This window comes from Botryllus schlosseri, chromosome 10, assembly GCF_051294905.1.
Source record: "Botryllus schlosseri isolate E-star chromosome 10, Bs_hap1, whole genome shotgun sequence".
Classification (NCBI taxonomy): domain Eukaryota; kingdom Metazoa; phylum Chordata; class Ascidiacea; order Stolidobranchia; family Styelidae; genus Botryllus; species Botryllus schlosseri.
Genome location: NC_137245.1, coordinates 23,238,950 through 23,250,697, shown reverse-complemented (window position 1 = coordinate 23,250,697; position 11,748 = coordinate 23,238,950). Strand labels below are relative to the sequence as shown.

General features: G+C 42.4%; 1 protein-coding gene and 1 long non-coding RNA gene across 4 annotated transcripts; both read right to left on the bottom strand.

Annotated features, from left to right (window-relative positions):
* Positions 1-288: 288 nt before the first annotated feature.
* On the bottom strand, positions 289-9,564 carry LOC145447747 (nucleolysin TIAR-like). Of its 3 annotated transcripts, none has more exons than XM_080326005.1 (11): positions 9,298-9,564; positions 7,574-7,670; positions 7,408-7,509; positions 6,925-6,976; positions 6,763-6,850; positions 6,505-6,580; positions 6,341-6,440; positions 5,499-5,797; positions 4,120-4,253; positions 3,879-4,052; positions 289-2,771 (listed from the first exon to the last, which is right to left on the bottom strand). In XM_080326005.1, exons 1-11 carry the CDS (start codon positions 9,522-9,524, stop codon positions 2,657-2,659), a joined length of 1,464 nt encoding a protein of 487 aa, XP_080182131.1. In that variant the 5' UTR covers positions 9,525-9,564; the 3' UTR covers positions 289-2,656. The 3 variants fall into 3 exon arrangements, with proteins under 3 accessions (XP_080182131.1, XP_080182132.1, XP_080182133.1); XM_080326006.1 differs by having other exon boundaries at positions 4,120-4,250; XM_080326007.1 differs by having other exon boundaries at positions 4,120-4,235.
* Positions 4,427-5,491, bottom strand: LOC145447748 (uncharacterized). Its single transcript, XR_013917697.1, has 2 exons — positions 5,079-5,491; positions 4,427-4,637 (listed from the first exon to the last, which is right to left on the bottom strand). It is a non-coding gene; the product is annotated as an uncharacterized LOC145447748 (long non-coding RNA).
* Positions 9,565-11,748: the final 2,184 nt, after the last annotated feature.

Genomic DNA, 11,748 nt, shown 5'->3' with positions numbered 1-11,748 from the left:
ATCACAGAAGGGCCGTGATGACGTAGCGTGGTTAACTTACGAACCCACAATACACACTTTCTGGTATATCAGAAGCGTGGCAACCTTCCCCTCGATGCCCCTGTCGTCAGGCATGTGTAACCGATGAACCAACTGTAAAAACCAGAGATGCTCTCGGATCTCGCAAGCCGTAAAATCGCACACCTACACGGTGTGAACCACTGTATCACACGCACGTTCGCCTCCGTAAATAGCACCGACAACCAACTATCGTCGACCTCCCTCTCCCCATCAGTAACGCTACACAGCTATGAGCAACTTTTATTGATTCTGATACGTAATTCAAATCCGGTCTCACAGAGTAACAACAACGAAATTAACGAATCCGATAAAGAGAGGAAAGGAAAAACGGGCAACTACCACCAATTGTCGTGACACGGCCGAAAACAGTATACGCCCGACAGGGGCGTCCCGACTACAACCAATAAGGCACGTGCACAGGTCAACAATATGAATAAGACAGTATGATCTACTACGGTTTACAAGACGCCGAAAATGCAAGCAGCGACCGAAAAAAACACACACAACCCAGGACACAAAGACACGGCCAAATACATCCGACAGCACTCATTCATTTTTATCAAACATTCACGGCCAGCAAGTCCCTAACATGGCGCAACAGACAGAACACAAATACGCAGACTGACACACAAAGATATCTTACACACAACTGCTAATTACAAATAAATCATCCACTATCGATTGAACCCTAAGCAATTGACAACACATGCTAAAACCGCAATCAACATCATTCCAAATACCGAATCGGGAGCACTTTTCAACGTAACGGTCATGGCAAGCTACTCAGAACTACTTTGCTTATAGGACATGTCATCCCAACCACGTTCTCATCAGAGATCCCTACAGCCAAGGAGGGGAGTAGATCACAAAAATGAGGTCAGAACGGATAACCAAACATCTCACGTACAAGTCAAAAATCGTAAAAACCATAAATACTAAGATAAAGAAAGTCTTGAAATTTTGGTAAATTTGGCGGAAACAGGAAAATGAGAAATCGTGTGTAAAGAACCCAAAAATGGCAAAAAACCAGTATTCGAAGAAAAATCTTGCATCGCAGACTCGCCATCCTAGAATGGCAGTAGAAGTAAAATTATCATCAATGAAATATCAACCAAATTTAGAAAAGCAAAAAGCAAACCAACAAAATTCCAGGAAGAAAATATTATGTTTCATTATTAGTAGGAATCAGAAAAAGGAGTTAGGCACGCTCGGGACGAAATAAATCATAATCGCACCCCCGTTTCGCCCGCCCCGCCGAGTATTCACAGAGCTCGCAATCGTAAAATCAAAACGAAACCAAGTAGTAGTAGTAGCAGTAAAGACAGTCGCCAAGGGCAAAAATTTTTGTCAAACGTTCTTAAATATCAAATGAGAGAGAATACACAAGAAATTCGAAAGATCTCGCTAGAGACACAAGTATCGATTGTAAGCAATGGAAAAGGAGCCGCGGCCTACAGTGTACGGTTTTATTGAAATTCAATAGGAAATGGAATAGGGTTAAGAGACAAGCTACGGGTATATCAAAAGAGCCCAGCCTCAAATATGAAAACGCAAGTAATCAATCAATTAGAGAGAGAATTTCAAGTGTCAGTATGGGAATAAAAACATGTGCGCTCGCGACGTAGTAGAGTAGGAATAATATTACTTTTCAGCCTATAAAATCAAAGCCACGACAAAATGAAGAAGAACCAACAGTAAAGATATTAATTCAAAGTACTACGGAATCGGCGTGGACATCCCCGGACCCATGAAAAGACAAGAAAACTCGCTAGTGCTCGGAAATACAACTTTCCGAAACGGCAGAAATGATTGTTACGCTCGATCGCCGATTACGGCTTGTCAAAAACGGCGACGCGTCGCGCCTGCCCGCAAACAGGATTTTATCGCTCAATAAAAGATCATCAAAGCACAAAAAGGAAATCGCAACAAGTCGGTATCTCAATAGAGGAAAATGTGCCAAATCTAGTATTCAAGAGAAAAGCGTATGTGCATAACGACTTTGGACATGGACAAAAAAAGCTGCAGAAATCAGAAGGATTACAAGGACACCTATCGAGAAACCTAGACGCTAGAAAACAGACAAGCTGAATGAAAAACACACCCGGAATATTACCTACCCGGCCGGGTCAAGGTCCGTCGTCAATCCGTTCGAGGGGCCGATTCTGTTTAATTCATTTCATTTTCGGAGACACCAGACGCATTTTACCATCACTACCCAGCCAAAACGTAGGCGCACATATTTCGCACACCTTTGGATATCCCACACCACGGCCGATCGTAACAGCTACAATCTACTGGATCGTACGACGGCGATAATTATCCGCGGAATGCGCAACACAAATGGGGACGAACAGACAGACATTCACACACACACAAACACACAGAGAACTCCACAATTATAGCGGATAAACTAGACAGCGTCGAAATTCATATCGGTGACGAGATTAAGCGAAAAAACGTACACAAGTAGCTTATAAATGATATCGCAAATCCGGGTTACGCAAGACAAAAATCGGCTAGGTCGGTTATGTACAGCTAGATTACAAGCGGGTAAGATACGCAACGTCGATCTTATAATAACACACTCGAGTTCACGCTACTGCTGGAGTTGGAAGTTTCCGGAATCCTGCGACTGCGGCTGACTGTCCCCGGCGCCCCACCCGCTAGACATCATCTGGGGCTGCTGTTGCTGCTGCTGCTGTTGCTGATTCCTGAACGGAAACAAGTTGAGATCGCAAATTGCAAGCCCGAAACTCTCCAAACATATCGGATTCATATGTGTGTCAAATTATAGAAAACTAAGTTACGGATAGATACGCAACACCCGTCGTCACCCTTGCTTGCATAGAGGAAATTACTGCTCAGCAATCTGAACGCAACTTAATTGCTAATCCCACAGTTGACGACCCGAGCGCTTAAATTAAGTAAAGTCGTTTTTATTTGAAAGCTACTGCCGCGCTGATTCTGAAAATATACATTAAAATTTCATCAAGGCAATGGAACCACGCCGAAATATCCTTCAAAGTCTGAAAATCGACATTGTTCTAACAATCGCAGCGACAAACCACAATGAACATAACAATGGCCCTTGCGCGGTTGTGATTGTTCAGAACAATGTTGATTTTCAGACTTCGAGGTGTATTTCGAATGTTCCGATGCAGTGAACAGATTTTATTGTATATTTTCGAAATCAATGTGACAGTAGCTTTCAAAGAAGACCAACTTTATTTAATTTGAGCGCTCTCGTCGTCACCTATTCGGGTCGTCACCTATGGGATTAGCAATTATGTTGCGTTCAGATTGCTGAGCAGTAATTTCCTCTGGGCAAGCAAGCGTGACGACGGGTGTTGCGTATCTATCCGTAGGTTAGTTATCTATAATCAAATCGGACTTCGATATTTTGGCCGGATTCAAGATCAAATGCGTTTACGATTACTTGTAAGTCAGATTCTTCGCTACTTCAAGCGGGAGAAGCAAATGAAGATTCTAAACGTACTCAAGTAGTAGCTTTGTACGTCAATTTGGGAAGAGTGACGTGCAATTTTAGTAGCCCATAACAGTCGGATACTCTCGAAATCGCAAGATATATTTTAGCAGCAACGGAAAAAGACAAAATTGGTACAATTTTCAAAAACAAAATCATTCACCGCGACACAGAGGCTATTTCGCCCAGTCATTATGACAATACCACTAGCAAACGCGACGAAAACCAATCCCAAGGCTACTCTCTACTGTTGAAAATCCAAATTGTATAAAGCTAGCAGCTTTGCCTAAATAACGCTGAACAGAAGAGGAAGGAGTCAATAAGTAATACTCACCACGATCCCCACATGGCATTGTTGGCCTGCGGCATGTTGCCCCAGCCGTCGCCGCTCTGCTGCGGATTCTGCTGCTGCATGTTGCCCCACTGGGCGGGCCACTGGTTCATGCCGCCGCCCTGGTTCTCCCACGAGGGCCACGTGTTCTGCTGGGCGCCCTGACCGTAGCCGCTTCTGAAAAACGATGGCGGCGACTTAGAAAAAAGCACATTTCTTCCATCACCCCCTTGGCGGCGCTCACCCCCACTGGGCCCCGTTCCACTGTCCGAACGTCTGCTGCTGCTGCTGTTGTTGCTGCTGCTGCGCCTGGGGCGAGTTCCACATGTTGTCGCCAGAGGTCCAAGCGTTGTTACCACCCTGTTGAGTGGAGCGCTGCTAAAATTTGATCCCACAATCAGGCCTGGTTCAGCTAAGTTCCGCCGACCAAATCACAACTCAGTATCCAAAGTAGTCAGCATTGCTACTCAAGTAGAATCCGTAACTTTTTACTCAATCACAATTAAAGGAAGCAATTTCCGAAACAACAAAACGACTTGAAGTAAAGGTGGAAAATGAAAAAGGCCACAAAAGTAGTCGTGTAAGTAGAGTCACTAAGAGAGGTAAGAATATTTACGCAAAACTACAATCCAGTTCACAGTTTGCACCCCAGGAAGCAGAGGGCAGAATGAGAAATATTGCACTTAAATCAGCGATTTATATCCTGCGGGTTCAAATCGGGATTTTGTCGACCAATTTCAGTAATCAGCCTCTTTAATTAGGCTTACCATATTTCGGAAATGAAAAAAGAGGACACTTTTTCAGAAATTTCAGACAAGCAAAACTGGAGAAGAATTCTCAAAAACAGGTAAATTTCACCCGCTTCATGATCGGTTGACTAAAAAAAAAAAAAAAAGGTCATCACTTCCGCTCAGAGCTCAAAATCACGTTTTTCACTCCACATTGCTAGGTGGATGACTAAAAAAAAAAAAAAAAGTCTTCTTTTCGCTTAGAGCTGAAATCACCACTTTTCCCTCCGAAATACCCGCCGGAGCTTCACTTCTGCGCTAATTTGTGGCATATCACTCGCAATTTCCTCTAAATCTGACCTAAATTTTCAAAAAAGAGGACAAAAGGGCGTCCTCCGAGGACACTTTCAAAAAAGTCAAAAAAGAGGACAAATCCTCTTAAAAGAGGACGTATGGTAAGCCTACTTTAATGGACCGACATTAGGCGGCCAGATGAAAGTGACGACCTTTTTTTAGTCAGTGCACAACTGCACATATATCAAGCAGTATGACACCGATATCTTACAATTTGATATGACCTTTTTTTTTTGTTAGTCGACAAATGCAGTTTATGAAGCTTCACTTACAAGGGTGCACGTTTCCAAACTACAACTTCGAAGAGCACAAAATTCTAGGTTCAAAAAGTAAGTAGTTTTACATACAAAACTGTCCAGCAGAGTGAAAGTAGTCTAAAACATAACTCGAGCAAGCAGCACAAACAGGCAAAATCTACGCGAGCCCTCGAAAAAGCGCAAGTGCATCGCTACTGGACCGCCTCCGCCCATAATCCTCACACACTGGCCGAGTTATCCCACCAGACAAGCTCAATGAAAAGAAACCGCGACAATCTACTCACGCCGCCATATCCCCCGCCCGACCCGGCGCCCTCCTTGCCCCAAGAGCACTTCACCGTGTTCCCCTCGATCGTGGACCCGTGCAAGTCCACGATGGCGCGCGCCGCCACCTCGTGGCTCGACAGCCTGACAAAGGCGTAGCCCTTGTCCGGGAAGACGCGGACCTCCTGGATGTTGCCGTAGTTCTGGAAGGAGCTGCGCATCGCCATGTCGGTGAGGCCGGTCTGCATGCCGCCCACGTAGACGGTGCAATTGGTCTGGCTCGACTGGCTCAGCACGGTGTTGTAGTCCAGCTTTTGGTCTGAGGAAAAGATACGGGATTACCTGATGAATAATAATCAATTGACAATGAGTAACTGTGGTTATCTTATTCCTGGTGGTACAAAAGGCGCACATTACAAAAACGCAACACAAATAATCATTTCGATTTGGAATCGAATCACTTACAGCAAATATACACCTACACTTTAATCTCCAGACATCAAAACAGATCTGGCTAAACCGTTCCAGCCACTACATATAACCACGATGGTATCAAAGTAGCTTACGTCCATTTTTTCAAATTGATAGAAAATCAAGTTTTTGTAAAATTTTTGGCCATATTTTGGCCCTGTTCATTGTTCATGTTGGTCACATTGTTTCAAGTAAACCATGGCCAATACATGGCGGAAAGAAATTGAAAACTTCAAGCAAAGGTAAATCTTTCAAAATGTGTACAATGGACATAAGCCACTTTGATGATATATTAAAGACTAATGGTATGGTATATTTCTTAGTCTAAACAACTTCCACTCTCCTCCACAGTTGTTATCTACAAGACCAATAACGCTCCCGCTAAATGTACCGTATTTTGACGATCCCGGCTTCCTAGTGGCCCAGTTAGTCCTGATATGACGACAGCCCAATATCTGCCCTCTCATAGTCTCGATGGCGTTTTGCGCGTCCTAAGAAAGCATCGCAAAATCATGAAAATCATTAAAAAAATCCCCGGTTCACAGCAGAACTCACCACTTGCTTCAGGAAAGACACAAATCCGTAGCCTTTCGATGCGTTGGTGTGCATGTCGCGGACCACCTTGGCGTCACTGTGACCAAAAGCAATATACATATATATCTTTCATCAGCGGCCGCGAAAAAAGCAAACAACGGCAACTGACTCGGCAATTGACAATCGACAAATTTCGCAATTGAGACAAAGCAAATCATATCAGTAATGTTCCCGATGACATGTCTCTAATGATATAAAATAGCGTTAACAAATACTCACGAAATAGGGCCGCAGTGCGAGAAAGCACGACGAAGGTCTTCGGAAGTGATTTCCGGCGACAAATCCCCGACGAAAATGTGGAAATGGCCTGCAACGTGAACAGCATTAGTAGATCCCTAGAAGTCTTCCACAAACTCGCACCAAGAGATAATGCACACTTACTGCTGGTATCCTTCTTGTTGGCTGGTCTTGTAGCCCAGTTGACTTTGACCTCCTAACAGCACAAAAAACGGTTCATCTCAGAAAGTACAACAAGCAATAATATTCTTCTGCGATTGAATTCTCACTAATCGTCTTAAATATTGAAAACGGTAGGAACCATGGCTTAATTGTGGCTTTCCATAGTCGGTGCATATTCGGCACAAAAGTATTTGGTAGTTGGAAAACAATAATCATGTCGACTTCCCAAAATTTGCCTTCGAAAATTACAAAGTAAATGAGGTTGAAAAAGAGTTATTGAAATACTAATTCCAAGACTTCCGCTGATAACAGCCCAGACAAGGAGCGCAAACCCCTGTACATACAACATTAAGAGGCGGTAACAGACAGAGAGTAACTAAGAACAGCATAAATGCCTATATAATTGAGTCTCCAACTCCACCATCGTATCTGCAATCAATCACCGCATAAGAACAAAGCACCTACTTTTCCGAGGATCTTTCGTCCATTCATGGCCGGGATAGCAGCTGCGGCGGCAGCATGGTTGGCGAATTCGATAAAGCAATACATATCATTCATACCAGTTTGCTACAGAAAGGAAAAGAATCATTTAATATTGGGAGTGAATGTTGAAACCTGACAAGATACTCACATCTCTGATCATGTTGCATTTTGTGCAAGGTCCAATCACACTGAAAAGCTCCATAATGAGACTTTCATTGACTTGGGGGTCAAGGTTGCCAACGTATCTGTCAAAGAATCAAAAGCAAATATTGATAATGCCTTCAATTAGTTAATACACGAAATCAAGCGATAATGGAAGCAATGACAGGTATTGGGAACAAACACGGATGTCTGCAAAAGTCACCGTTTAAATTGGATAAAATTGCCGGACATTATCTAGGCCAGGGCCGGCCGCCCCGTGGCCTGCGGGTGAAATGTGATTCGCTACGTTTTGTGTGGCCAGCGAGGTAATTCCAGAAATTAGTTATAATATAAAAAAAAATCAAGTAACATGAGGTAAAATTGCAAGGCCAATCAAAACTTGATCAGCCTGACCATGGAATTTGGGAAGTTGACGAGTGACTAAACATAGCCAGATGGGGCCAGCCACATATTTCGTAAATCTTCGTATATGACCATGAAGTAGAACATTTCGTAGCAGATTTATTCGACTTGGAAATTTTTCTTAGCACTTCGCACGATTTATTGTCACTCAATTTCTTGCTTCTAGTATTGGAGCCCCTTCCTGAAAATTGGTAAGTACACGTAATTTACAGAATTAAGTCTAACTAGATTCGCAATTAGGAGAGAACACGTCGTCCAACATGCGACTTCGCGTGTGCGCTCGCAGCAAGATCGTCGGCGATGATACCTTTGCAAAAAATGATACATATATATGATATCTATCTAGAGTGGAATTGGTGGCAAACGTCACGCGCAACTTTCCATTTAATTCCTTAATTATTTTATGAAAGAAACCTTTCTGTCACGCGCAACTTATTGCCGAAAACAACCACTTATTCCAGTCTGGATATCTATAGACGCATGTTCGCCAAAATCTTAAATATTGATATGTCTAAGCGCCGAATAATCTTGCCCTTTCCAAGTGAGCCCAGTGGTATACAGAGGCGACCCGCAATATATGCAAGTGACATTATCATTGATCGAATTTATTCATTTTTAACTTTGAAAAGAAATAACATGACACATGAATGCACACAGGAGTTTTCATGACATAATTGATATCAATTTTAATGCGTAATAATAAGTATCGTTTTGAACTTTACTGGCACCTAATTCGGTTTGCTCCTATAGAATGACTAAAAAAAGATCATCATCATTGAAGTGGCCCGCGCAGCGATAAGTAAATCTCATGTGGCCCTTTGGCCAAAAAAGGTTGGCCCCTACTGATCTAGGCAATGGATTTCTAAAAAGGCACAAAGGCCTTGTTCCATACCACTGTGGCCAACAGCAGCGTTGAAGGGTTGAAGTCGAACTCATAATCATTACTAGCATACAACACAGTCAAATCTGGTGAGTGGATATACTGAACAAACATTTAATTTAAGGTATACCGATGAACTCGGTATTTGGTTACTTTGGCAATTTGTTAACGTATTTAGAGGTTTGGAATACAACAAATTTGGAAGACGCATTTTACTATTTTTAGAAGTTGGAAAGAGAGATTCAACATGATTCGAAACAATTTACGAGAGATGACATAATTCCGAGTTAACTGTATTCATAATCAACGTAAAATAGGATATAAAATCTCACCGATGCACAATTATTTTAAATATATGTATTATCACATTCAAATGCCACTATAGTCAATTGATCATATAATATACAACATACTGTGTGCGTACTTACAATGTACGAGGATACGCCTCATCATCATTCTGAGAATTTCCATTCATGTTCCCTTGCATCTGCGCCATTTGTCCGAACGGACTAATCCCACTTTGTTGATTACTTATAAGCATATTCTGCATGGATGCCTGCATCGATTGATTCATCATATTCTGGTCCTGTCCACCTTGCATAGCTTGGTTCAGTCCCAATCCAGTTGGAGCAACAGACGACATTGGATTTTGCATTTTGGAGGTACAGAGTATGACAATAAATATTTAAGAATAGCTTGAAAAAAGTAATTCTGATAGTGACAGCTGAAGCGAATAGAGGCAACGCAGAGTGTGAAAGTCGCATCCTACGCTCGACAAATTCAACGATTATAGCTGGACTCCTGAACATCCTAGAAGTCTCGTGCCGCATGGAGACGGTTGAGGTTAACGTGCGATGTCCACGTGATAAATGATATCTCATTACTTTTGCTGGCGTTGAAATAATCTACAGCTTCCGATTTTACATCTGCAATCCCGTGCCGAAAGCTGGTCGCCAACCCGGCACGGCGCATCTCGCACGCTTCGCGACAAAAGTCACCTCGCCACGCTTTTTCTGGAATATGGCGGCGGGAAATTGCATTATGGGTATGTAATTACACCATCCTCGCTGGGCCGTGGAAAGCTGTTGGTGGAAGAGGCAAACTACTTTAAAATACGGACCTATACGGATCTTCGAGTTGTAGTGAACTAGGCTTACCATATTTTGGAAATCTAAAAAGAGGACACTTTTTCAGAAATTTGCAACTTGCGAAAACCGGTGAATTTTTCCCACTTTGTGATCGGTTGACTAAAAAAAAAAAAAGGTCATCTTTTCGCTCAAAATACCGTTTTTCCCTCCACAGTGCCAGGTGGATGACTAAAAAAAAGGTCATCTTTTCGCTCAGAGCTAAAATCACCCTTTTTCACTCCGAAATACCCGCCGGAGCTTCACTTCTGTGCTAATTTGCGGCATATCACTCGCAATTTGCTCTAAATCTGACCTAAAATTTCAAAAAAGAGGACAAAATCTCAAAAAAGAGGACAAAAGGGCGTCCTCCGAGGACACTTTCAAAAAAGAGGACAAATCCTCTTAAAAGAGGACGTATGGTAAGCCTAAGTTAACCCATTGACTGAGTAGTTTACCACGCAATATTTTATCTGTGAATCGGTTTGTTTGAGGTATGCTTGGTGTTATGCGACTGCAATGGTCATGTACACCAGCCCGATGTTCTTTATTCTGATCCCATAGCTGCCGAATTTTAGCACGGTCCACTTCTAGGCTTCTTCTAGACACCGGTTAGGCGGATCACATTCCGAGGAGGATAAACGTCGAATGCCCGGAAAGGGATTCTGGGGTCGACCTTCGTCGGACTCGTACCCGCAATAGGCGATCTCGCCACCGCCAATTAGTTCAAAACACCTGCATTAATATCACCTGATCTCAGGCTCTACTGAACTCAATTTACTGTTTATAACCCCGCCTATGCCTCTTGTATTTCCTTATTTATGTATTAATTATATTATTTTCTGATCTAACAATTCTGTTTTCTATTGCTATAATTTAGTTGTTTGAAGGACAATTTGGATTTACGATCAACGTCATTTTGTTTCCTGTTTTTCTGTTATGCCTCCTGTGATGTTTTTTCAGATGTAGAACGTGTGATGAATGTCTGATGATAACTACCTACAGAAGACTGAGAGTTGACATCATCTGCACGTATAAGTAAAAACTTGGACTACCTATGTCCAGTTGGTGAACCGTCCAATACAGCATAGTATAGGAAAACCAGGAGAAAGGCATTGAAATAATTTAAATCGCTTATTTGCCAAGCGAATTATCAGGAATTCGCTACCTGGAAATGTTGTAACACTCCATCATTATTAAAAGTTAGCCGAGACAATGCATCGGCGAAGAAAAATCTCGGTACTGTTCACCGGGGTTGTAACCAAGTCACATGGTTCCGAGTCACGAGTCAATCTTACTTTTGTGGTTTTGACTCGAGTCAAGTCGAGTCATTTTCAATTCATCACCGAGTCGAGTCCGAGTCCAAGTCACCGTTTAAAGCGTCAAAAGTCCGAATCATAATGTTATGATTCGAGTCCGAGTTCAAGTCACAGTATTAAAGTCATGTTCAACCCATATTTTCAATCCTGCTTGGGTGATATCGAATTCCTTGCTTGCCAAACATGCTTATTTCGTCCCTATCAGAGTCTTGGCACATGTTTATTTAGGCAGATTGCGGATAGTTCCTGGCCTCATTTACCAGATAGACGAGACAGGCCGCCAATATGATAATTTACAAATCTTAGAACTTAAAGTAAAATATCTGTTTTGTCAGTCTGATACATCACTAAGCATTCGGTTTTTATTACGAGCACATCGACGACAGCTCACAAATAGGTGATTGAGAACCAACGAATTCAAGTCTACATACTATCT

Coding starts and splice junctions, on each gene's coding strand:
- LOC145447747 (XM_080326005.1), bottom strand. CDS start 9,524: ATGCAAAATCCAATGTCGTCTGTTGCTCCAACTGGATTGGGACTGAAC. Junction 6,581..6,762: donor TCGCACTGCGGCCCTATTTC/GTGAGTATTTGT, acceptor TTTTGGTCACAG/TGACGCCAAGGTGGTCCGCG. Junction 6,441..6,504: donor TGTCTTTCCTGAAGCAAGTG/GTGAGTTCTGCT, acceptor ATGCTTTCTTAG/GACGCGCAAAACGCCATCGA.